This window comes from Zonotrichia albicollis, chromosome 3 (genome assembly GCF_047830755.1).
Source record: "Zonotrichia albicollis isolate bZonAlb1 chromosome 3, bZonAlb1.hap1, whole genome shotgun sequence".
NCBI classification, from domain to species: Eukaryota; Metazoa; Chordata; class Aves; order Passeriformes; family Passerellidae; genus Zonotrichia; species Zonotrichia albicollis.
The window spans coordinates 24,465,591-24,489,109 of record NC_133821.1 but is presented as its reverse complement, the minus strand read 5'-3'; the positions used below and the strand labels follow the sequence as shown (position 1 = coordinate 24,489,109).

The 23,519-nt window shown below is 51.1% G+C and overlaps 1 protein-coding gene across 1 annotated transcript; it reads right to left on the bottom strand.

The window, feature by feature from the left end:
- Positions 1 to 558: 558 nt before the first annotated feature.
- Positions 559 to 12,686, bottom strand: LOC102065471 (uncharacterized). The gene is made up of 10 exons (XM_026794931.2): positions 12,525 to 12,686; positions 10,765 to 10,804; positions 7,448 to 9,601; positions 5,593 to 6,642; positions 4,614 to 4,670; positions 3,582 to 3,682; positions 3,216 to 3,280; positions 2,476 to 2,627; positions 2,232 to 2,384; positions 559 to 1,161 (listed from the first exon to the last, which is right to left on the bottom strand). Exons 3-10 carry the CDS (start codon positions 9,315 to 9,317, stop codon positions 836 to 838), a joined length of 3,774 nt encoding a protein of 1,257 aa, XP_026650732.2. The 5' UTR covers positions 9,318 to 9,601; positions 10,765 to 10,804; positions 12,525 to 12,686; the 3' UTR covers positions 559 to 835.
- Between the last annotated feature and the right edge of the window lie 10,833 nt (positions 12,687 to 23,519).

The window sequence follows — 23,519 nt, the reverse complement described above, 5'->3', positions numbered from 1 at the left end:
CTTCAGCGCACATCTCCAGGGCACAAAGCTGCCCAGAGCAGCCCGACAGACGCCGGGACACCATCCCCGAGAGGTGACTGAGGCAGGGATCCGCAACCCGGCCCTTCCCCGGCCGGGCCCTTCCCTTCCCGGCTTTCGGAGGCAGAGAGCTCCCTCCAGTGGGGCGCCTGCCACGCTCCGTGCTGCATCTTCCCGGGGAAAGGGGGAATGCCCATTGAAACCCCCTTTAAAAAAGGCAGTTACCGGACACGCTGGGAAGGCAGCTGTGCTTTATATCCGGCCAGGCCGAGGTGGTGGCGGGGGGATTTACAGCCAGCATCCAAAAATGCTGTCCCTGTCACTCAGTGAGTGGGGGCCCACCTGCCATAACCTGAGCAGGTTTCTCACCAAAATTTTAAGTCAGGTTCTGGAGGTGTTTCTCAGCCAGGCTGGAAGAAATGCTCCACAGATCCTCAGGCCATGCCAGGGCTTCCCACAGAGCTCTGCCTGGGGGGCAGGAGAAAGCAGGCAGCACTGAGCACAATGCGGAATAATTTTTAATTTCACATTAAGGACCAAAACATCTTACTTCCATTTTTCTTTAAAAGAAAATAAAGATTTTAATTTTCCTGTGCAGATCTCAAGTAAAGTAAATCAGCAGACGTACAGCCACGTGAAGCAAACATTTTGTTCCCCTAGCTGAGCAAGCATTAAAAATATTAAATTACAACATGAGGAACACTGTTGTGGGATATTCATGGTCCATAAAACACAGCAGAAGGGTTGGCACAGCCAGGGGTTGTGGCAGAAACCTGGGGAAATGCAGGAGTACCTGCACAGGTCACTGAGGCTCCCCTCAGAGTGGGGGAGGCTGCTCTGGGAATTGCTGTCCCTGTCCCGCCTGGCCAGGGGGGACACGGACATTCCAGAGCCACTCGGGGGCCCTGGCCCGCAGCTTCAGCTGCAAGGGGTCGAGCTGCAGGCACTGCCCCAGGCTGTGCAGCTCCATGGCTGGCTCCTCCACAGCCCTCACCGCTGGCTCCTCGGGCCTTGGGCTCCTCCTGGGGGCCTGTCCGCACAGGGCCGTGACGCAGAGGCCACCAAAGGCCACCAGCAGCACCAGGCCAGCCACCAGGGCTGCCCCCACCAGCATGTCAGCGTGGCGGAGGAAGATGCTGATCCCTGCAAGAGAAAAGCCACGGGCTCATCCCGGTGCCCACGAAGTGCCCCACATCTCCTCTGGGAAGTTCAGCATGGCCCCTGCACCCTCCAGGGACCCTCACACCTGCCTCCAGGCCGGAGCACATCTCCCAAATCTCCATTCCAGGGACATATATAGACCAAGAGCCCAGAGCAGCACAAGGATGGTGCTACCCCAGAAGAACCCTGACAGAGCAAAGCCATTGCCAAAGCCACATGCAGCTACATGAAGAATAAAAGGTCTGCTGCTGTTCCCATCCAGGCCTGGAGAGACTCTCCCTATGACCCAACAGATAAAGATGGGGTCATAAAATTACCTGTATCAGAATATAACAATAACCAGCTGATCTGTACAGGCTTAGACAAGTTGTTAATTAACTTGGAGTTGGTAGGATGGGTGAGAAATTATATTTGGCTATGAGCTCATGTTAAGGTTTAAACCACTGCAGCCATGTAAAGCAGCCGCAGTGTTTGGAGCACATATTACAGAATATTGCTGTTTTCCAGCCTGTGAGGCTCCATCACTCTGCAATTGGATTGGATTAGCCACCTCTGATTATAGTCAAGCACCACATGCCATCTGCTCAGCCCTGTGTCAAAGTTGGAGTAAACACCAGGATCATCACTGTCCTTCTCACCAAGATCTACACAGGGTGACAGGAGATCTAAGGGCACCCCCAGGAGCCATCAGGTTTGCTGATCATATCAGTTACAGCAGAGGTAGCTCAGAAATCACCCCTGACCACACTTTGCTTATAACTTAAGGGCTCACATGTGCCAGATTGCAGCCCCGATGCAGAGAAAGCAGCAGACTGGGGGAAGGAGCCTAAGGCTCATGGAGAGGTTCTATTCCCAGCCCTTGCAAAGGCATTCCACACGTGGCAGGGACACCTAGAGCCACCACTGCCAGCAGACACCAGCAGAGGGGCAGGACCCCTGGCTAGGAGAGAGCCCCTTGCCCTGGTGTGCTCACTCCCTCCAGCGGCTCTCCCCACTCAGGGCAGGGCAGCAGTAGCCCGGGGAGGGAGCAGAGCCGCACTTCCATCCCCTACCTGTCCGGGGAGCGCGGATGCAGAGCGTGCCCGACTTGGTGGGAGAATGGTCCTCGTAGCCCTGCTTGCAGCGGCACAGGTAGGTGCCCACGCCATTGAAGCACTCCGCCTCCTCCCCGCAGAGGCCGAGCCCAGCCTGGCACTCGTTCACATCTGTCATGGGGAATGGATGCCCCAAAGTCAAGTCAGGCTTGGCATTAAAGGGTTTATCCCAGGAAAAAATAAAATAAACTGAAGCACCCACCTTCTATGAAGAGTGAAACAAGCTGCAGCTTCTCCATGCCCACCGAGGTGCCAAGCAGCTCCTCCAGGTGGGAGCGCAGGAGCAGAGACACATTCCTGTCCTCTGGCTCCAGGTGCAGCCAGAAGGTGAGCAGCAGGTTGGCATCACTCGTCCTGTGGGCAGAGGAGAGCCCAGGGTGAAGCAGGAGGAAAAAAACATCACTGCAGGCCCAGCTCTGACAGCCCATTTAGATTAGACCTTCCACCCTTGGCATGGGATCGTGGTGCTGCAGGCTCTTGCAAGGAAGACCTGTGCCAAGAGGCAGCTTTGCACTTGGACCATGGGAAAAGGGAAAGCCCAGGAGTGGCTCCTCATTGGGAGCTAGGCTGAAATGACCAGATATTTGTGTAAAGTGAATTGTAGTAGCAATCTCTCTCACATTGCCAGATCAGCCTCTGCTGACAGCTCCCAGCTTTCTCCAGCAGGCACTGTGGCAGGTGAGATTATCCTCATTTTCCTCCAAAGTTTAAATCCATTTTATACCCTTATAGGCTCCAGATAATACTAAACACCAATTTTCACCATCTTTCCTCTAGAAAACAATTTTTTTTATACTTTCAGGACAAGTTACAGATCAAAGAAGAACAAACACATGTCTCTTCCTGGGGAAGGAGAGTGAGAAGCCAACACACTGCTAATGCAAGAAATATGACAGGTTATAGCAGCCCCCTGCCAAGATAGCAGCACAGTATTAACCCTACCTTTTGGCATCCTTTAGTTTTATTTCACTGACTCTACTGGCAGAAAGCTTCAGGTTCTTCTGGATCTACAAAGGAACAGAGTGACCAGTGCTGATTTGATGTTCAGCCAGGAGGAGCATGACAGCAAACAGCTTCTTTTCTCACTGTAGCACCCTATCTTGCTCTCCCCCTTCACAAACCCCCTGGGATGCAGAGATGTCCCATAGCCCACTGCTCTGAGCCCTTTCTTCAGAACAATACCAGTTGTTTCCATTTGCTTAGCTCCAGGTCATGTCCCCCAAACACAAAAGCCCAAAATGCTCTCTTCTACATGAAGATTTGGGACATCCCATCAGCTCTTCTGTATCTCCCCATGCCCACACTTACATGATCCTTCAGAGATTCAAGGAGACCCTTTTGGACCTCACTTCCACCATGAGGAATCCAGTCCTTGGGTTTGATTTCAGCAGTGACTTCAAAGAGCACATCTGCCAGAAAACACAAGATCCTGGCATGTTCAAATGCACATAATGCAAACAGGCTCCCTAAATGAACATCAACACCAGAGCAGCACCATGCTTGTGCAGGTCAGTGCCACAGGGTATTTCCAGGGGCTCTGCATCAGGTAGGACAAGTTGTGGAGTAACAGGTGAACACAAACCTTAGTTAATGCTTGTTGATGAATACTGGAATTGATCTTTCAGTGAAAAACTGACACAAAGCAACATATCCAATCACATCCACATGCCTTTAGCCCTTCTGTTTCCCAAAGGGATTGTCATAGTTACTGATGGAGTCTAAAAGGCAGTTTCTCTTGGAATCCAGACTGGCACAGGTTTGTCATTTGGCTGTTTAAAACTTATTTGTTCATCAATATTTCCCCCTGTTCAGAGCTGAGGCTCCTTCTGTATTGACTCCTTTGTGCAAGCTGTTTCTGTGGCTTGCTGGGCCCTAAAAACCCTGCATTTATATTGTTTGGTTGCTCTCCCTTAAGAGGGTTTTCCTTCTCTCCCTGGCCTGAGGAGCAGGATTTCTGCATATTTCTGATCCTGGTAGTCATGGCACATCCATTGGAACACACTGGAGGAATTTCAGTTCATTCACCCTCATTCATCTTAGCAAAACCTTATTTAAATAGCCAACAAGTATTGCTTGGACTCAAACAAGCCAGCATATATGTCAGGGTTGGCACCTAAACTCAGGTTTCTCCAGGAGAGACACACAAAGTGGCCAAAGCACAATTGTGGGATTGCAGTGACATCTTAAAAAAATAGCATCTTCAGAGTGGTTACTACTCAGAAACAACACCCACTGCTTTCTAAATGTAATGAGCAGGTTTTTTTTTTCCAGCACAGCCTCGGTCAGCTCCCTGGGCTTAGGGCACTGTTTTAAGGCACTTAAAAACTCTGCATGGCTCACCTCCAGGATGGTGCTGGGACTGCAGTCCTGTGTCGTTCCCCACAGATGACATCAGATCTGCCAAAGCAAGGGAAAGCATCACGCTGCTATCACTGATGTAGCAGTAAGGAGGAGGGAAAGTATGCTAGGTCTGTGTCACTTTGCAAAAAGAGTGCCATGTGCCAGCTACTGCCTCTGTCCTGCATTCTGAAATTAAATGTCAGGCTCTGAAGACAACAATCTCTTCTCCTCTACAGTGGAAAGCTCTCTTTAGAAAGAAATTACCTCAATAAACCTCATTTCCATTTCTGGAAGCAGACAAACTCTTATTCCTGTAAAACCACCAGAGCTGCCTTGGATCTTTGTGGAACAAAACAGCTTGGGCATTACATGTCAGCAAATCCAAAAAATCTGAGTAAAATCTACAACAGCAGAGCTAGAACAGTTTGGAGATGAGGAAATACCAATTGAACACATCTTCTGGTTTCAGGCAGAAATTAAAACATATCAGTAGCTAAATATTTCCTGTGTAAGTGATCTACCATCAACTCCTAAACTTTAAGAGACAAAGGATTTTTCTAACCTTTCTCCAGCTTCTGGAGCTCAAACTTAGTGAACATGCCTGGGAGCACTGTGAGAGGCTACAGAGGAATCAGTGCAAGACAGAGCTGTTTAAAACCAAGACGAGCACTCCCAGTCTGCTTTGGGGGTGAAGTCACAGCTGAGACTCTGTCTCCTCCATGGATAACTCAAAACACCTGGATTAGTAACCAGCCTTTCTGGTCACTAGTATAATCTCTTAGATGCCCATGTTAGAACTGATAAGCCTATGTCTTCTCAAGTCCCTCCCTCCCTGGATACAGAAGTCAAGAGTGGTACCATATGGCCCAGCTGAAGGTAACAGCCATGTCTGCAAATAAAACCCCTTAAGAGAGTGCTGCGTCACTGGAGGTGGATATTGCACATTTCAGCCAGTAATAACAAAAAAAAACCACCTTACCTAAGATTTCTTCAGTCCTTCCTCCCAGAGGCACCACATCAGCAGCAGTCGCACCAGGAGAGGGGTAGAGAGGTGTTTTTGTGCTGGTGCTCAGCAGTGGCTCTGCCAGCTCTGGTGTCTGTGTGTGATGTGCAGCAGCTGGCACTTCTGAGGGGCTGCCACTGGCAGAGACACCTACACTGCTGCTGGGCTTCTCTGAGCAAGGAGAGCCAGCTGGGTCACATGGGACCACGGTGACCAGAGCTCTTCCAGGGGACAGCTCCAAGGCAGGTGGCTCAGCTTTGCCCCCAGTGTCCTGCCCTGGAGCTGGTTTCACCAACATGTCACATTCAGTTTCTCTGCCCTTGCTTCCTCTGTCCTTAAGGTTCTTTTCCAGCCTGGTTTCATCCTGACCACGCTCACTCTGGTTGGCACCAGACTGGCCATCTTCCATGAGATCAGGAGAATGTTGGCCCACCTCTTCTGGGCTCACAACACCAGGCTGGATCCTGCCACCAGCAGGTGCAGCTGGTGGGCCTGGAGGAGCTGTCAGCATGGACAGCAAACCTTTGGTCTCCTCTGTCCTCCAGCTCTCATTTTTAGAGGTCTCCTGGGCAGGCTCCTGGGGAGCTGCTTTGGTATCACTTGAAGAGCCCACAGTTTCAGAGTCTCTGAATACATAGTACTGTCCTCTAAAATACCTGTATTCATGGCTTCTGGAACCACTCCCTGACAGAAACAACACCTGCACCTCAGTGGCTTGTGCAGCAAAGACCAGAGTGCCTCGGTTGTGGCAGGCAAACACCACTTTGGTTTCCACGTTTGACGAGACCCCCTGGAAGATGATCCTGTCCTGGTTGTTGCCACAGCCATCACTCCCCTGGAACCCTTGGACATAGATAACAATGTGCTTCTGGGGCCCTGCCCAGATGGTCCAGTTGCACCAGATGTTGGCTTTAATGTCCATGTGCAGCGGGAGGCGGAACAGGCCAGAGCCATCCCAGAGGATGCGGTGGCAGCTCCTGATGGGAAAGTACTCAGTTACCCAGGGAGGGCCCAGCTCTGACACATCTGCAACACAGAACAGAAACATTCTATCAAAGGCTATTATATTCACAAATTATATCACATATTACATTTTATATTGTATATCAGACTTTTGGGAGTCTGCAAACTTCTCGGGAGAGGCAGCACTTCAGACTGCAAGACTTTTGCATTTCCTGCTGCAAAATTTCTGTGGTTTCAGCCCCTGGAGCCACATAACCACACTTCAGCTGGAGCTAAGCCTCTGTGAGAGGCTGCACGAAGCAGAGCCAGTGCCAGCCAGCTCCAGGATGGAGCCAGCACTGGGCAGGCCAGTGAGGAGTCCTCCCCTGAGAGGGAAGGAGTTCATCAAGGTCTGATGAACTGACTGCAGGTCCCATTCTCCTGCCCTTCCAGAGGCAGGGGAGGAGATTGAGAAACCACGAGCGAAGTTGAGCCGGGAAGATGGGAGGGGTGGGGGAGAAGCTGGTTTTAAGATTTAGGTTGATTTCTCATTATCCTACCCTAATTTGATTGGTAAGAAATGAAACCAATTTCCCCAAGTCTGTTTTGCCCATGATGGTAGACTGTCAGTGATCTCTCCCTGCCCTTATCTCACCTCACAAGCCTTTAATCATATTTTCTCTCCCCTGTCCTGCTGAGGAGCAGCTTTGGAGGGCACCTGGTGTCCTGCCAGGGTCTCAGAGAGTCCAGCCCAGTTCTCCCCAGACAGCAGATTAGGATTGCCAGGTGGAGACTGCAGGTCAAAGGCACAGCCTTGTCCTTGCCTCACCAAGTACTTTTGATTTCTAAAGATGAATTGTGCCAAGACACAGAGTGCTGAGACACCTACCAGCATGTTTCCCTTGCTGTCCTTTTGCCATCTGGGTATTCCTGGCTACACCAGAAGGCTCCCAAGGCTTTTGGTCTCTGGGCAGTGTTTCTTCCCGTGGAGCTGCAGACAGATCAGGGTGTGCAGGAGTGGTGCTGAAGGAGGCGGCTGTCCTCTGCCCTGCACCCACCTGCACACCTTCTGGGCTTCCCTGCATTTCAAACTCCCTGGATCTGGAGACAGAAGCTGGTTTGTCACTGGCAGCACTGTCCTGATGCTGCACAGGCACCTCCCTGGTGTCTGACAGGGAAGCTGGTGTCACCCCAGAGCCTCTGGTGGCATGGCCCTCAGGCTGAGCAAGCCTCACAGCAGGCCCTGGGACAGTGACAAAGACTGGGGAGGGAATCCTGGCCATCAGGCCCACAGAGGCTGTGGTTTCACCTCCCTGTCCCAGCACCAAGTTTTGCTTTTTCTTCCCAGGGCCAAGGCATCTGGAGGACCCATCTGTGCCCAGTTCAGAGGCTGCAGATGGATGGCAAGGTGGTGAAGGGGAGACCATCTCCTGTCCTCCTGGGCTGGCTGGGGAGATGTTCCTTTGCTTGAGACTGATGGTGTCCCAGTCCAGAGGAGCTGGGAGAGAGGGCACCATGGGCAGAGATTCCACTTGTGGAGGAAGAGGTGCTTCAGGAACTAAATCCAGAGAGCCAAAGCCTGCAGGGACAGGCACTGTGGAGGAGGTCACCGGCACAGGGATGGTTTCTGTCCCCAGGGCAGCCACAGGTGTCAGAGGATGCTCCAGCCCTGTTGCCAAAGCAGGTACAGCCAGCCCTGGTGCTGTGGGATGCAGTGCTGTTCTCCTCCTGACAGCTCCCCCAAAACTTCCCAGTGAGAAAATATCCATGAGCTTGGTATGCTGGAGGCCAGTTGTGCCTAGCTCAGGTTTAGGCATGGACAAACGCCCCAAACTGCTTTGGCTTCTCTCAGGAAGCAGCTGCAAGTGATCCCTGGTGACCACATCAGAGGGGCTCCTCAGGCTGGGCATCAGGCCCTTGGTGAGGCCATCATCTGGGACACTCAGCAGGGCAGGACTTCCTTCCTTCTCCAGGCTGGCTGTGCTGAGCTGGCTGTCCCTGCTGGGACCTGTGCCCTGCTGGCTTTGTCCTGTGCCAGGGGACAGAGGCTCAGAGTGTGCAGCCAGGGCCAGGTGACCCGTGCCTGTTGGTTTAATGGTAAGCTGCAGGTGGCCCAGACCTTCTGGCCTCAGGGTAGGGCTCAGGATAGCCTGGCTGCTCTCCAGACTCACCCCTGCTGGCTGCCAAAAAGGTTCTGCTCCCTGGAAGGCACCAAGCACAGGAGTTTCCAAAGGCACACTGTGCACGGGAGCAGAACTCACAGCACTGCCTTCACTCATGGAGGGGTTCTGTCCCCACATGTCCTGAGCTGCAGTGGAGATTATTCCCTCAGGTGTTCCTATGCCTGGAGCCTCCAGCAGCTCAGACCCCAGCCCAGAAGGAGCTTTTGTTTCCAGAGCCTGTGTTCTTGCACGTTCACGTGGGAGAAGTTCTGTAGGACTTCCCACAGCCGTGGTGTCCACAGTGATCCCTCTTCCCTGCATCTGCTCAGTGCTCAGCACGGTGCTGCTGCCACGTGTGACTGCAAAGCCCAGTGCACCCCTAAGGTTTTCAACCCAGCCAGACTGAAAATCACCACCTTTCTTTGGCAGTTTTGGAGCAGAATTTCCAGAAATTGCACCATCTTTGGAGGAAGAGGCACCTTGCTGGTCTTCAAAGATGTAGTACTTCCCTTTAAATCCTGCATCTCTCTGGTTTGGCAAGTACCTCTTCAGCAGCACAACATGGACAGCCTGAGCAAAGGTGGCAAAAACACGCATCTCCTTTTTCCAGCAGGCATAAACAACACTGTTTTCCACCAGGGAGGAGACTCCTTCAAACAGAATTTTGTCCTCATTTTTGTTGCAAGCATCCTTAGTGATAAATCCCTGGATATAAATGATGATGTGCTTCCTGGAGCCTGCCCAGATGGTCCAGTTGCACCAAAAGCTTACAGGGAAATCAGCATGGAATGCTGGAGGAGAAAACTCCCCATATTTGTCCTTCAGCACTCTGTGGCAGCTTCTTATAGGCACATAGGCCAGTAACCAAGGAGACACCAGCTCTGGAAGACAAGAAGCAGCAACCAAGTTTTTCCCCATTTCCACTTTCAAAGAAATTATTACCATCTTTATTTCCAGAAATTATCTTCAGGATCCCTCTCCTCCCCATTTTGGTACCTCCTGTTCACGTTTGCCAGCCAACATGGAAAGCCATGAGTGGGAAAGCATGGGAGTAAGCCCTTGGAAAGTTGGAGAAGCCCTGGCCACTACCACCTCCTGCTCCATGGCTGTGCCCCCACAGTCCCAGAGCAGGGCTCTCCCATGCTTTGACCCCCCCCATGGCCATGCAGGAGCACAGAGGTGCCAGGACAGCCACACAGTGGGTGCCCCACATCCCAAGGAGGCTTCTCCTCTGCAGGGTCAGGCTGTTTAGGGAGCAGGGCTAAAGGCTCAGGGAGCTGCCCCAGCTGGGAGAGTTAGGAGAGCAAAGAGAGCTCTGCTACATTTGGGTTCAGCCTGTGGGCTGGGTTTGTTCATACACCTGCAGAGCTGGGAGACAAAGCTCTCCTGGAGGCATCTCCAATCTCTTTGGTTTAAAGGGCTCAGCCAAGCCAGAAGCCATTAGAGCCCCAACATTAGTATCTATTTACCCAACATTAATATCACCCCAACATTGGTATCTCCCCACAACGCTCAAAGTGGAAAGCAGCGTTCCTTAGGCAGGGAAAAGCAGTGTTTTCCAAAACCACTTTCTCAAGGCCAGAAGAGTGGCAAGTTCAGGACAGATTTACCCTACAGGAGCACGCTTAAAGTTTGGGTTGGACTTTTGCCACTTGTTTTAATTGCTGCAGTGCTTCGCTCCTGCCTGCAGGACCTGCTCTGTGGCAGGGACTTGGCAGCCACAGGACGGTGGCACAGGTTATCTCCCACACCAGCACTCAGTACTGATCAACCACATCCCACTCCCTCTCCACACCACCCCACAGCCAGATTGTTGCTCCCGATTTTTCACACTGCTTATTGGTGCCTTAAAGTACCCAACAAGTTCCAAGGGAACAGAAAAATAAAAAACCACCACCAACAACAACCACCACCACCAACAACCACCACCACCAACAACCACCACCACCAACAACAACAAAAAGGAAAAAACAAAAAAAAAAACCCAAAAAGCTAAACACAAACAAACAAAAAAACAGAGGCTGATCTGAGAACTAATTCTTACCTGGTTTAACCTCCCAATGTTCCTGAGAGGATCCCCTTGCCTATAAAAAAAGAAAATAGTCCAATTGCAGGCCCAAATACCAATTCCCAATGTTTATAACACTGCACAGAGAAATGCCAGCACCAGCCCAGTGGGAAGGGAGAACCAAACCCAGCGTGGTGGGTTGGGGTTTTGCCTGCACCTGGACCGAGTCCCAGGGTCACATCATTTATTCCATGTGATTATAAACCCTCTCCCCTCCCTACATCCAGAAGCACTGCCTGATTTGTGCTGTTGGACCACAAGCAGTACAAAAACCAGCCCCAAAACACAGCAGGCAAAGCCAGTCAGGCTTTAATCTCTCAGGGCCATGCAGAAGAGAGAAGGATTTGCAAGCAGGCAGGACAACACAGCCAAGAGGGGAGTTTCCCACAGGGAACCAAGTCCCCCCTGCCCCTCACTCACCCCTGCAGCAGCTGCAGCATCACAGCAGGGCCCCAGCATCACCCCAGGACCCTGCCCAGGGGCTGGCCCCAGCACCCAAGGCATCAAGAGCAGGGCCAGAATAAACAGGGAGGGCAAAGGCTTCATGGCAAGGGTTTACCAGGGGCACAACATTAAATAAGACAAAAAAAAAAAAAAAGAAAACCAACCAAACAAAAAACCAACGAAACATACAAAAAAACCTCCCTATCTCTCCCCAAAATAATCCCTCAGGCAGAGCAAATGTGTGGTCACCACCTTTCCCAGACCCTCTCCAAAACACATCCCTGCAGCAAAGGGGCTGGCCTGGCAGCCCACTCACTCATATAGGGCCCTGCTGCACCAGTGCCAGCAATTAGCTAATGGCAATTAGCTAATCAATGAAATGAGGCCAGCTAGAGCTTGTTAGGGACAGACTTGTCCTTTCAGTTTGCTGCCCAAGTGCTGTTTCTGTGCTCGGTATTTGGGTAAAAAACATCTTTCCATTTATAATGCTCTAACCTGAAATTAAAGTGGTGCTGATACCCCAATGTGACACAGAGCCCAAGCTGCTTGTTGTCTTATAAAACAAAAAAAAAATTCAACTCCTAGAGTGGGGGAAAAAAAGAGTCCTAATGTAAAAGTGAGTGTTTTCATCACAACATTTTACCCAGCTTCTGCTGAAGGCTGTGATTTCCCCCAGGGCTGCACCATCCTGAGACAGGACTGAGTGAAGCAGGTGAAATTGCCTCCAAACACAAGCAGCTCCTCTCCTCATCTATATTTACTGAAGTGTGGAAAGCAAATAGCCCAGGTGATGGTGTATAAATTATTAGATGCTTCAAACTCTTTCAGCTGTAAGAGTCTAGCTTGTCATTAGGAGCCACACAGATTAGGCAATTAGGCTGTTTGACATGCAGCTTTGACAATGTTGCTTTTAAAGTGTCAATCGTCATTTAGCAAAATAAAAAGTCTTTTTTTTTTCCTTCCAGCTCATCACAGCCTGACAGGATGATGGATGTTCAGGGACAAACACCCCCACGGGTTTTTTGGGGGTCAAATCAAGCAGTTCATCAGACTGTCCCAGCTGCCTGGGTTTTCAGTTGTGTTGGAGCAAGCAACTGCATCCCAGCTCACAATTTTTAAGCTTTTCCATCCACCCCACTGCAGTCCCAATGACCAAAAGGCCAGTGAGAGTCTGTAGCTCTTGCAGCAGGACAAACCTTCCCCTCCACAGCCACCTGTCCATAACTACACACATTCACAGTGATCCCAGGCCCCCTCCTGCTGTCCTGCTGCAAAACCCCTTTCCCACTTACCACAGAAAGAGAGAATCTTGGAAAATCACTCTGAGAGGATGGAGTCCAACCATTAGCCAGGCACTACCTGGCCCCACATGGAGCCATGCCCCTGAGCACCACATCCACAGGACTGGGTGTGGCAGCTTCTTGTAGGCACATAGGCCAATAACCAAGGAGACGCCAGCTCTGGAAGACAAGAAGCATCAACCAAGTTTTTCCCAATTTCCTCTTTCAAAGAAATAATTACCATCTTTATTTCCAGGTGTGGAGCCTTTGTCCTTATGGGGGACTACACTTGCCAGATGTTGACTGGGAACACTGCACAGCTGGCACAAGCAGGTTCAGAAGGTTCCTACAACACCTGGGTGATGATTTCCTGGTACAGGTGCTAAGAGAGCTGGCTGAGATGCCCTCTTTGATTTGCTGCGTGCTCACAGTGAGGGCTCCATGAGGGAAAGGGGCGTTGGTGGCTGTCTTAGCCACAGTGTTTACAAAACCATCGAGTTTAAAAACCTCTGCTGACACTGAGGAAAAGGGCCAGCAAAACTTCAACCCTGGACATGACTTCAGGCTGCTCAGGGTAAAAAACATTTTCCCTGGGAAAATGTTTTTACAGGCACTGCTGCCCATCAGGCCTGGTCACTTTTTAAGCATGACCTTCTGAGGGCACAGGAACAGGGAATTCTCCAAATGCGGTGGAGTCAAGCAGACAAGATAAAAAGCTGGCTTGGCTGAGCAGGGATCTTCTTCTGGAAATATGGCAAAAAAGAAAGCAAGGTCAGGTGACATGGAAGGAATACACAGGTGCTGTTTACCACTGCAGGGAGAAAATTCATGTGGCCAAAGCTCAGCTGGAGCTGAAGCTGCCCAGAGCTGTGGGAGACCATAAAAACAGGTTTTTTAAAAAAATGCATTAATAACAAAAGTCAGTGCAGTAATAGCATCAGCCTGTTACAGGATGAGGATGGTCGCCTCACAAACAGGGCCATAAAGCAAAGATGTTTAATGCTTTCTTTGTCTCTGTCTCCAACACCACTGATGGGGTAAGGGACTCCCGTGCCGTGAACTGAGCCCTGAGGACCATTCCAGTGCTCCAGCTGCACCCCCATGAGGCTGTGGGGCCTGCTGGGATCCATCTGAGGAAACTCCAGGAGCTGGCTGATGTCATTGTGAGGCCTGTCTCCATGATTTTTGAATTGGCTTGGGAATCTGGAGTGGCCACAGCTAACCAGAAGCTGGCAAACATTGTCCAGAAGGATAAGGATGACCCCAGAAACTTCAGGCCTGTCACATTCACTTCAGTGACTGGTGAATTATGGAGAGGATTATTCTGGGACGTATTGAAAAGCACCTGAAGGACAAAGGACTCCTCAGTCCCAGCCAGCACATCTTCATGACAGGAGAGTGCTGTTTTTATCAAACCTGATTTCCCTTTATGGCAGGGTAACCCACCCAGCTGATCAAGAGAAGCCAGTTGTTGTTGTGCTTTTGGATTCCAGTAAAGCTTTTGATACTGTCTCTCATGGGATCCTTCTGGACAAAATGTTCATTCCTCAGCTGGATAAACACATCCTGGGATGGATGAGCTCACAGCTGGGGCACAAAGGGTTACAGTGAACGGGGTGACATCAGACTGGGGACCTGTCACTACTGGGGTTCTGCAGGGCTCCATCCTTGGCCCTGTGCTCCTCAGCATCTCCATAAATGGCCTGGACACAGGACTGGAGGGACACTGAGCCAGTTCACAGACAGTACACAAGGGAGAGGAGCTGTTGGCTCCCTCCAAGTCAGGGAGATGCTGCAGAGAGACCTCAGCAAATGAGAGGACTGGGCAGTCACCAACCATGTGAAGTTTAACAAGGGCAAGTGGCAAATTCTGCACCTGGGATGGAGCAGTCCTGGATGTACAGCCTGGGGAATGAGAGGGTGGAGAGCAGAGCCATGGAAAGGGACCTGGGGATCCTGGTTGATGGAAAGCTGAACATGTGACCTGTGTCCTGGGGACATCAGGGACAGCATCCCCAGCCAGGCAGGGGAGGGGATTGTCCTGCTCTGCTCTGCACTGGGGCAGCCTCACCTCGAGTGCTGGGGGCAGCTTTGGGTGCCATGATGTAAAATAGACATTAAAGTACTAGAGAGTGTCCAAGGGAGGCCACAAGGAAGGTGAAGGGTCTGGAGGGGAAGCTGTGAGGAGTGGCTGAGATCACTTGGTCTGTCCAGCCTGGAGGAGACTGAGGGGGAACCTCACTGCAGTTACAGCTCCCTCAGGAGGGGCAGAGGAGGGGCAGGCACTGATCTCTTCTCTCTGTGACCAGTGACAGCACCTGAGGGAATGGCTCTGAAGCTGTGTCAGGGGAGGTTTAGGTTGGATATCAGGAACAGGTTCTTCACCCAGGGAGTGGTTGGGTGCTGGAACAGGCTTCCCAGAGCTGTGGTCACAGCACTGAGCTGATGGAGTTCCAGAAGTGTTTGGACAACACTCACGGGCACTTGGTGGAATTCTTGGGGCTGCTCCGTGCAGGGCAGGAGATGGACTTTGATGATCCTTGTAAGTCCCTTCCAGCTCAGGATATTCCATGGTGATTCCCCCCTTTTGGGCCTGGCCATGCAGTTTTTTACCCAAGAGACTACACCTGTCCATAGCAGGAGCAGCCAGCTCCTTCAAGGGAATGCTCAGGGAAATGGTATCAAAGGCTTTAATAAAGTTGAAGTAGACAACATCCATGGGCCATGGACTCCTGTGTGCCCAAGTGGTGTAACTCCATGTAGGTGAGGTTTGCCCCCCTGAGCACTGAACAGTGTTGTGCTACCAGGACCTAAACCCTGGAAGGGAACCCTGCTGCAAAGCAGGGAGGTCCCTAAGGCGTCTTCTGGTTCATGAAGAGAAGAGGAGCATTTGCTTAATTTAAGTTTAACAGGTGGTAGAGATGGTGAAATAAATTGTAAGGCCAAGTTTATTTTTTATCTGCTGATATGTAAGTATTTGAGTGAGGAATCTTAATGTGCTTGGTTTGTTTGGTAGCAAGTCTTGATTTTCAGCCAATCCCCATAAAAACATAAATTACCTATTGGGATGTTTGGCCCTTTTGACTAAATCTTCATGTTCAGAAGCTGCTGATCTTTACTTATTTTGGGGTCACCTGGCCTGAGAGCATTTCTGGAGATCTCGTGGGCACATCCACACTGGCCTGGGCCAAGCTGTACAAATTCTGCCCCATGGGGCCAAAATCCCCAAATGGAATGTCACAGCCTTTCCACCAGCTCCTGCACCCCTGATTTCTCAGGAGGGGATTGAATCACCCCAGGATGAGCTGAGGGACCCAGCATGACCTTCAGGAGCCAAGCAGCTCCACAGCTGCTGAGGAGGGCACAGCTGCCTTGGGGGCTGCCAGCATGGACAGTCAACAAAATTAAGCTGATTTCAGCAAGTGTTCAAATCCCCCCCCCCCCAGGCAGCATGATCCACCAGGAGCTGCTACTGACAACTGCTCTGCTCTCATTTATAAGGTACCACAGAATGTCTGAGAGCTTAGGATAGATAAATTTACCATCTGCCTCCCTCTAGTGATTGCATTGCTGAATAAAGTGAAAATCCCATTGGGCTAACATTCAAAATTTTCTCATGCACCGAAAGTGGGAAGAGCTAAAGAAGGATGAGAAATTAAGATTTTGCTCATCACCTCACTAAATAGAAATAACTAGGGTCCAAAACAAAGGGTGACAGCTAAAAACTGTTTGCAAAACAAACTTTTTTTCTCAAAGACAAGACTATTTTTTTAGGAAAAATGGTAACATTCCTGGTACAGTTTTAATAGGTTTCAAAAGCTGTTTTATTCTTTAGAGCTTAGCAATGTGCCCAGTGAAATTCCAGGGACAGATGCAGGGTGCTCATCTCAACAACTCCATCCCTCCAAGTGAGCTGGGAGGGCTCTGCTTGCAGGGGCTGCTCTATTATTTATATGTACACTATGTAGAACAAGATCCCTGTATTCAGTGACCAGAGATAAGCATCAGGTTAAGTCCCATTTCTGCGTGTCACTCATTAAATTCCCGTTTCTTTGTGTCACTCCTCAGTCAGATTGATTTTAGCTCTGTTGGGGCTGAAGGGGCAATTGCATTCTCAGCTACAATCAAAGGTAAGGGATTTCTCAGGAACTGATGTTTTCCTCAAACAGGGAGCTGGCTCTCCTTGATCACCAGTTGCTCTTCCTGGATTCAGCTGCAAATCCTCTGCTCTGTACTCCGGGATGTTTTACATGAGTGATGCCATTACACTCATCTTTATCAAGGTGTTTCACCTATGCTGATGGTGGACTGCAGTACTATTAATATAACTGAGGTATAGATTAAACTGTGGGATTTGTGGGATTTTTATAGACTAATAGCACAGATTGTACACCTGCAAGATTTGTAAAAATATTTGTAGTGATTTTCCCCTAGGCTTTCAAGGCACCTATTTCTTCTTTATCCCAACCTGGGCGTCCTCAGGCACTCTTATTTAACCTCAGTGAGAGAAGTTGGACCCACTGGTACATCCACAAACAAGAGCTGCTGGTCCTGACCTCCCACCTCACCTTGAAGGATGCTCCTGCTCCTCAGAGAAGCAAAACTGATTGCAGCAACACCCACAGTCAGCTCCTAGTGCAGCTGGGAGAAATCTAGCTGAAAACAAGTATTGCTCAAACAAAATAAAATAAAACCCACAAGAAGTCCAAGTTCAACACCCAAGCTGTAATATCTTGTTTAGCCCACAAGGGCATGCTCAGATGTTGACAGAAATTCTTTCCCCCTTGGGATTATCCCACAGAGCAGAGGAAATTTCATCAGAAGCATCCTGCTGCCAGAGAGAGCATCTCCCTGACAGCTTTCTGTGCCACTCTGGCTCAATAGCAAGGCAGGAAAACTATCCCCTTCTATTTCTTTTTTTCCTTGCAGGGTGACTTTTATTGGTCCTTCAACACAAGGACTCAGAGCAGTCACTCCTGCCACCAAGAAAAGCTGCTTGCACCCAAAAAAGAAGATGAAGCTTGCAGAGATAGATGGGTTTGGTGAAGTGGCTCCTGATGAGAGGGTCAGGGCAGCCATCACCCCAGGCAGGCATGTGGGCCCTCTGCTCTTTCCTGGCAGGGGTGGACGTGGCCCTTCTGCCTCAGGCCAGAGGGACGGTGGCAGGCAGAAGGGCTGATGTCCATCTCTCCAACACCAGGAGATTCCAAAGCCAGGGCTGGCCTGGGAGGGCCCACTCCAGGGAATATGGGAGGGCTGGCATTCAGTCGGGCAGGGCAGGCTCATCCCATCCCTGGAACAGCTGCAGCAGGAGGAAAATCCAGAACACAAACCCTGCAGCAGGAATGCCCCAGCCACCAGCTCACACCCAGCTGGGCCACTGCTGCTGCTGGGAGGAGAGCCAGGCTGCAGGCAGCTTTGTGTCCTGCAAAGCACTGCAAAACTGATTTATATTAAAAATAAAGAGCACACAATACCCAAGTGCTTGGGGTTTGTCTATTAATCTCTCAACAGTCAGCTGCAAAACTAACAAATCCTCTGAAATAGCAGCGGGGAGCTGTGTCCCAGCTCATTCCTCCCTGCCCCCTTCTACAGCTAAAAATAATCAATAATGGCTGTCCAAAACAGGGAGACCGAAGCAACCTCACAGGCTGCGAGATCGTGACTCACATCTTCACTCACACACTGGCTGGGCACAAAAACCCCACGGGGCTGTGTTTGCCAGCACAGGTGGAAAATCGCCTCAGGACCAGCGGGCACCCTGCCGGAGCTCCAGCATCCCTCCTTTTGCCGTGCTCCTGCAGCGCTGCTCTGCTGGTGAGGACTGAAAACGGGAGGGATGCAGCCAGGGCGAGAGTGAGGGATGCAGTCGGAGTGAGAGGGATGCAGACAGGGTGAGAGTGGCATTATCCTTGCTGCCTTGTGCGAGCAAGGGCTGATTGAGCCCCTCGGGAGCAGCGAGCCCCCGGGAGGCAGGGGGGTTGTTATTCTGCTGCTAATTGCTGTTTTCGGCTGCCGTCGGCACCGCCGGGACTTGCTCAGGGCAGCCCGGGGTGGTGGTAATGCTGCCGGAGGAGTTTTCCATCCCAATCCCCATCCGGAGGTGCCACCTCCTGCCCAGGCAGCTCGCCCTGCTCGGGTGGGTCCGTTCCCTCTCGGGCACATCTGCACGCAGCTGTTTCCCCTCGAAAAGCAGCGGCACCGAGGGAGAGCCAAAACCAAAACAAAACCAAAAATTCTAACTCATTCTAACAGTCTGACTGTTAGGAAAATTAATCCGCAAACACCAGAGGTTTATGTCCAAAAAGGAGACAGAGGAGTTCTTTTGGCTTTATTCGAATAAAGGGAGAGGCCATGGGGCATTCCCCTGGGGTCTCTTGAATTTTTGGAGGACGCAGCCTCCCTTTTATCCCAACTTCCCAGCCGCGTTTGCATTCTCTCTTTCCCCACTGGCTGAGGTACTTGAGAGGTACAGACTTCCCAATACTCCTGATACCGAAGATTTCCCTCTAATGTATAACCCTCCCTTTTAATTTTTAATTCTTATGGAATTTAGGGGGTTTTCTTCCCCATTGTTTCTTTCATCTCTCAATGTCTAATTCCGTTTATCAGCAAACCTAAAGTTGATTTGTAAAAGCAAATATCTTTTTCCATTCATCAATCAATTGAATCCTTCCCATTGTTTCTTTTATCTTCCAGAGCTAGTTTTATCTACCAGCAGACCCACAGCTTGTTTGAAGGACAAATCCGCTATTCCTCTCACGACAGGTTATGAGTAGAAGAGTTGCCCATTTTTTTAAAAGGTTGCAGAGTTCACAGGTTCGGCCAGTTGCTGCCAGGGTGGAGTTCTAAACTAACTATTTGTTGTTGTAATCACCTCTTGTTAATAGTTTTTCATTAACTACCTGTTGTTGATGGCTGAGAATTCCCCTTTTATTGGAGTAACATCCTGCTGCTTCCTGGAGGATGGCGCCCGGTGTCTTCATCGGAGGGGACATCGGGGCGGGCATACAAATCAAGAAACCCCTCACCAAACCTAGCAAAACCCCCTAAAAACAGCCAGCCAACGCGGAATTGAGGGATCGAAGTGATGTCTAGACGTGAGGAACAGAATCCAGTGTCCGCTAAGACCCTTTTTGCCCCTCGCCCTAACCTAAAAGGTGTCGGCTGGACAGAGGACCTCGAATGTCAAACCGAAAAAGCGGGATTCTCCTGATGCTCTCATGAGGATGGAAGCTCCAGCATTGCCCACAGACCAGCGGACAAAGCTGCGCTTTTCCTCCTCGTCCGTGCTATTCCTGGGAGCAGCGGCGGCGTGAGCGCGATCCGTCGGCTCTTCCCACCCGAGATGATTCTTAATAAAGATATTTAGAGGAGAAAGATCTCCTGCCCTATCTGTTTCACCGACCATTCCCTTTGTGGCGAGCACATTTCAGGAACTGACAACAAACCCCAAATTTCCCACCTGGCTCGCTGCTATCCCGGCTCCAGGGACGGGACAGACCCAGCCCGGTGTCCCTGCGCTGGCACTGCCCGGGAAAAGCCCCGGAGCGCCTTGGGGACTTTCCCAGCCTGGCCAAAATAAAGTTCTGTCGCACCCCCTGTCCCAAACCCGCCCGGCCTGCGGTGCACAGGAAAGGGACGCGCCCGCACCGCCCGCACTGTCAGCGTGACGGCGAGCCCGGGTGCGAGGAGCGCGGTTTGTCACTGCTTTGTCACCGCTTTGTCTTGGGTTTGTCACCGGGGCCATCCCCGCCCACCGCTGCCGTGAGGGGGAGGCGGCCGCGACGCTTCTTTGCTGTTCCCCTCCGTGCTGGTTCCTCATTGCACAGCTGGGGGAGAGGCAGGGGGATCCTGTTTAAAAATAAATAAATTCTGAAAAGATCTGGGGGGAAAAATAAAAAAAATAGATAAAATAGCTGCCACAAAGGCTGTGGCCAGATTGATGGGATTTACTGCCTGTCTGCTCAGGGGTGGGGTGCCAAGGGGTGGCACGGATCCTGTCCTGAAGCTGTCACAGGCCCAGTGCGAGCTGCTCTTTGGCCCGGGTTGTCCCTGTTCCCAGCGTGGCTGGGTGTGCAGAGAGACTGACCCAGCACGGCTGGAGTGCGGCTGGAGCCGGCCTGGTGTCATGGCAGAGGTGCCAAAGGCCCCAGAGGAGGGATTTTTCCCAAAGGCCTGGGTGGATCTGCACAGCCCCAGTCAGAGGAGCTCCCTGAGGTAACATTCCCCTCCCCTCAGCCAGGGCTGTCACACACACTGTGGGCAGGTGGGGGTGGGATCCCATTGCTTGGATTTGCCTGGGATCCCAAACCTTGGCCAGGAGTGTGCCCCAGGCTGGGGCTGTGCCTGGTGGTGAGCTTTGCCCGGGATGTTCACTGCTCCACACGCAGGCACTGAGCCAGACTGGGGCACTCAAACTTTCCTTATCTGTGCTGATAAACCCCTCCTGCCATCCTTTGGCCTCCCACAGTGAGCAGGTTCACCACAGGCTCCAGGAGCTGCCGTAGCCTTGAACTCCCTGCCTGGAAAAGGTTTCAATTCCAACGTAAAGACAAACCCACTATTCTGCTGCCTTCACTGGGCACCCACCAAACTGGAAGGCGCTGGAGGAAGGCAGCGGGGATTGCTGGGTGTGAAAAGGAAAAAAACCCAAAGGAACTGGTGCTTTCAGGATGATACTGCAGTCAGGAAGTGGTTTAAGAAACAGTGTTGAAGTTCAAAGTGAGAACATGGCACCAGTTTTTCCTCCAGTGCTGTTATTTACACGTGGTTCTGGAGCATGACAATGTATTCCTGGTACAGAGCTGCCACTTCCTGCTCTTGCTAAAGACTCTCACACAGAGCAGAAGTGGAGGCAAATGTTGAAAATCCAATAAACAAATCATGAAAATGAGGACAGATCCCAGCTCTGGAAGGCTGCAGGATGCACTGCTCTGTAAACCCACGCCACGAAGCTGCCGGGGGACTACAGTAGCAAAAGCCATAAAAGAGAAGGATTCTCCTTCCTGCTCTGTGCAGGGAGCAAATGGCTCCCAAATATTGTGCACAGCCTTTGAAATCACCCAGACCTGAACTGTGGTGCCTCCAGCTCCAGGCAAAAGCCAGGTGTTTTGGTGGAAACCCCTTGGGGAATGGGTACTCAGAAACATTCTGTTGTACTGGGGCTGAACAACAACGCCAGAGGCAAAGCCCTGCCTGATTCAAGGCAGAGATGAGCTCAGCCTGGAAGGTCTGAATCCCAGCTGCTCTGTGAGTGCCTGCAGGGCCATGGCTGGGCCATGCTGGCAGCTGCCATCACCCTCAGCATCAGCTCTTGGAGGCACAATCAGAAACACAGCCAGTTCCTCCAGCAGGGCGCTCCAGTGACTGTGCCACAAATGTGAACATCCCCAAACCACACATACTGAATGAGCTGTCAAAGAGGAATTTCCTCCCCCTGCAGCCTGAACTCTCCTTTACTTCTGTTAATGACTGCACATGAAGGAATCCAGATGTTGAAAACAGCAGTCAGGCCAAAAAGCTGGCCCCGTGTCCGTGTGTGACACTTCCCCTCTGTCCTGGCTGGCTGGGCCGGGAAGGAGCAAGAACCCAGCTGAGCAACAGAGTGCATTGGCTGAACAGCTGCCAGCAGCCACAGCAGCTCCCCAGCCAGAAAGCAAAATCCCACCTGGAGCAGGCAGGAATAATTGTTGGTTAAAAAAAAATAGACCGAGCAAACATTGCAGCTCTTCATGGCTCTGAAAATCAACATCAAAATTTTAAAAAGGCAGTAAGAGGTGTGCTTGGAAAGGGGATTTGTAAAATGGTACCTTGGTCACCACAAGGGAGTGCCACCCACGCTGAGCCAGGGAGGATCTCGTGCCAGGGACAATTCTGCAGGGCCCAGTTCATCTAGTAACACATTTATAGGGATTTTCAGCAAATTGGTGTACCTGCAGTGGGACAGGACCTTAATTTCCCCTGGTGAGGCTGGTTGGTGGCTCTTCGTCACCAGCCTCCATCAAAAACCCTCCTGGTTGGGGCATTTGTGCCCAGCTGAGGTGATTTGTGCATGGCTTTGAGGTCTCCAGCCCTGGTTTGGATGGCAGTGGCTCACCTGGTGCCAGCCCTGCCCTGGCAGCCTGCTGGCCATGGAGCACAGGGCTGAGACGGGCATTCTGTAAATGCAGGAGTAATTTGGCAGCTGGGCTCATGGCAAATGATCCTAATGAAAAGCAGCTGTCTCATGCCTGTAAATAGGATTGTCTATGCAGCACTTTGTCCTAATAGAGTAAAATCAGAAGACAGGAATTTTATATAGAAGAAGAGTTGCAGTCTCAAATCTAAGCTCTACTGACAGGCCAGCACCATTGCTTAGAGCAGGAGGGTTTAGAGACAGCCAAAAAAACCTCAGCACAGTAAATCAGGGTACCCCAAACAGCTTTAATACCCTCCCCTGCTCCCAACCACTCTGTGAAACCCTCTAGCAAAAGACAGAATTTATATCACACAAACCTCTCCAATCCCAGCCTCCCCTTGCTCTCCCAGGCTGGTTCCTCTGCCAGGCCCTTGCTGGCCTCTCCAGGCTCTGGCTGCTTTGTGCTGAACGACCACAGAGAAGGCCAGCTCAGCCTTCCTCCCTGAGCAGGCACTGATCCAAGGGACAGCCTGTCTGTGGCACGGAGTGAGTGGAACCTGGGGGACACCAGGATGGTGAAGGGTCTGGGGATGAAGCCGTGTGAGGAGCAGCTGAGGCCTCTTGGTCTGATCAGGCTGGACAAGAGGGGACCGAGGGGAAACCTCAGTGGGGTTTCAGCATCCTCACTGGGGCAGCACTCTCAAGGGCAGTGACAGTGATGCCGAAATTCACCAAAAAAATAAACTTTCCAACACAGTTTGAAGCATTAGAAATCTGGCATCCTCTGTCAGCACAGGAGACACAGGAGGGTGTCTCCTTCAGTCTGAGGTGTGTGGTGAGACTTTGCAGCAGGGTTTTTATTCCATCATCATCATCATCCATATTCC

Bases quoted from the DNA above. Each gene is read 5' to 3' on its own strand.
- LOC102065471 (XM_026794931.2), bottom strand. From the start codon at position 9,317: ATGCGTGTTTTTGCCACCTTTGCTCAGGCTGTCCATGTTGTGCTGCTG. The intron at 6,643-7,447 runs GTAGGTGTCTCA...TCTGTGTTGCAG, and splicing joins ACAGCAAGGGAAACATGCTG to ATGTGTCAGAGCTGGGCCCT. The intron at 4,671-5,592 runs GTAAGGTGGTTT...TTGCTTTGGCAG, and splicing joins AAGGACTGAAGAAATCTTAG to ATCTGATGTCATCTGTGGGG.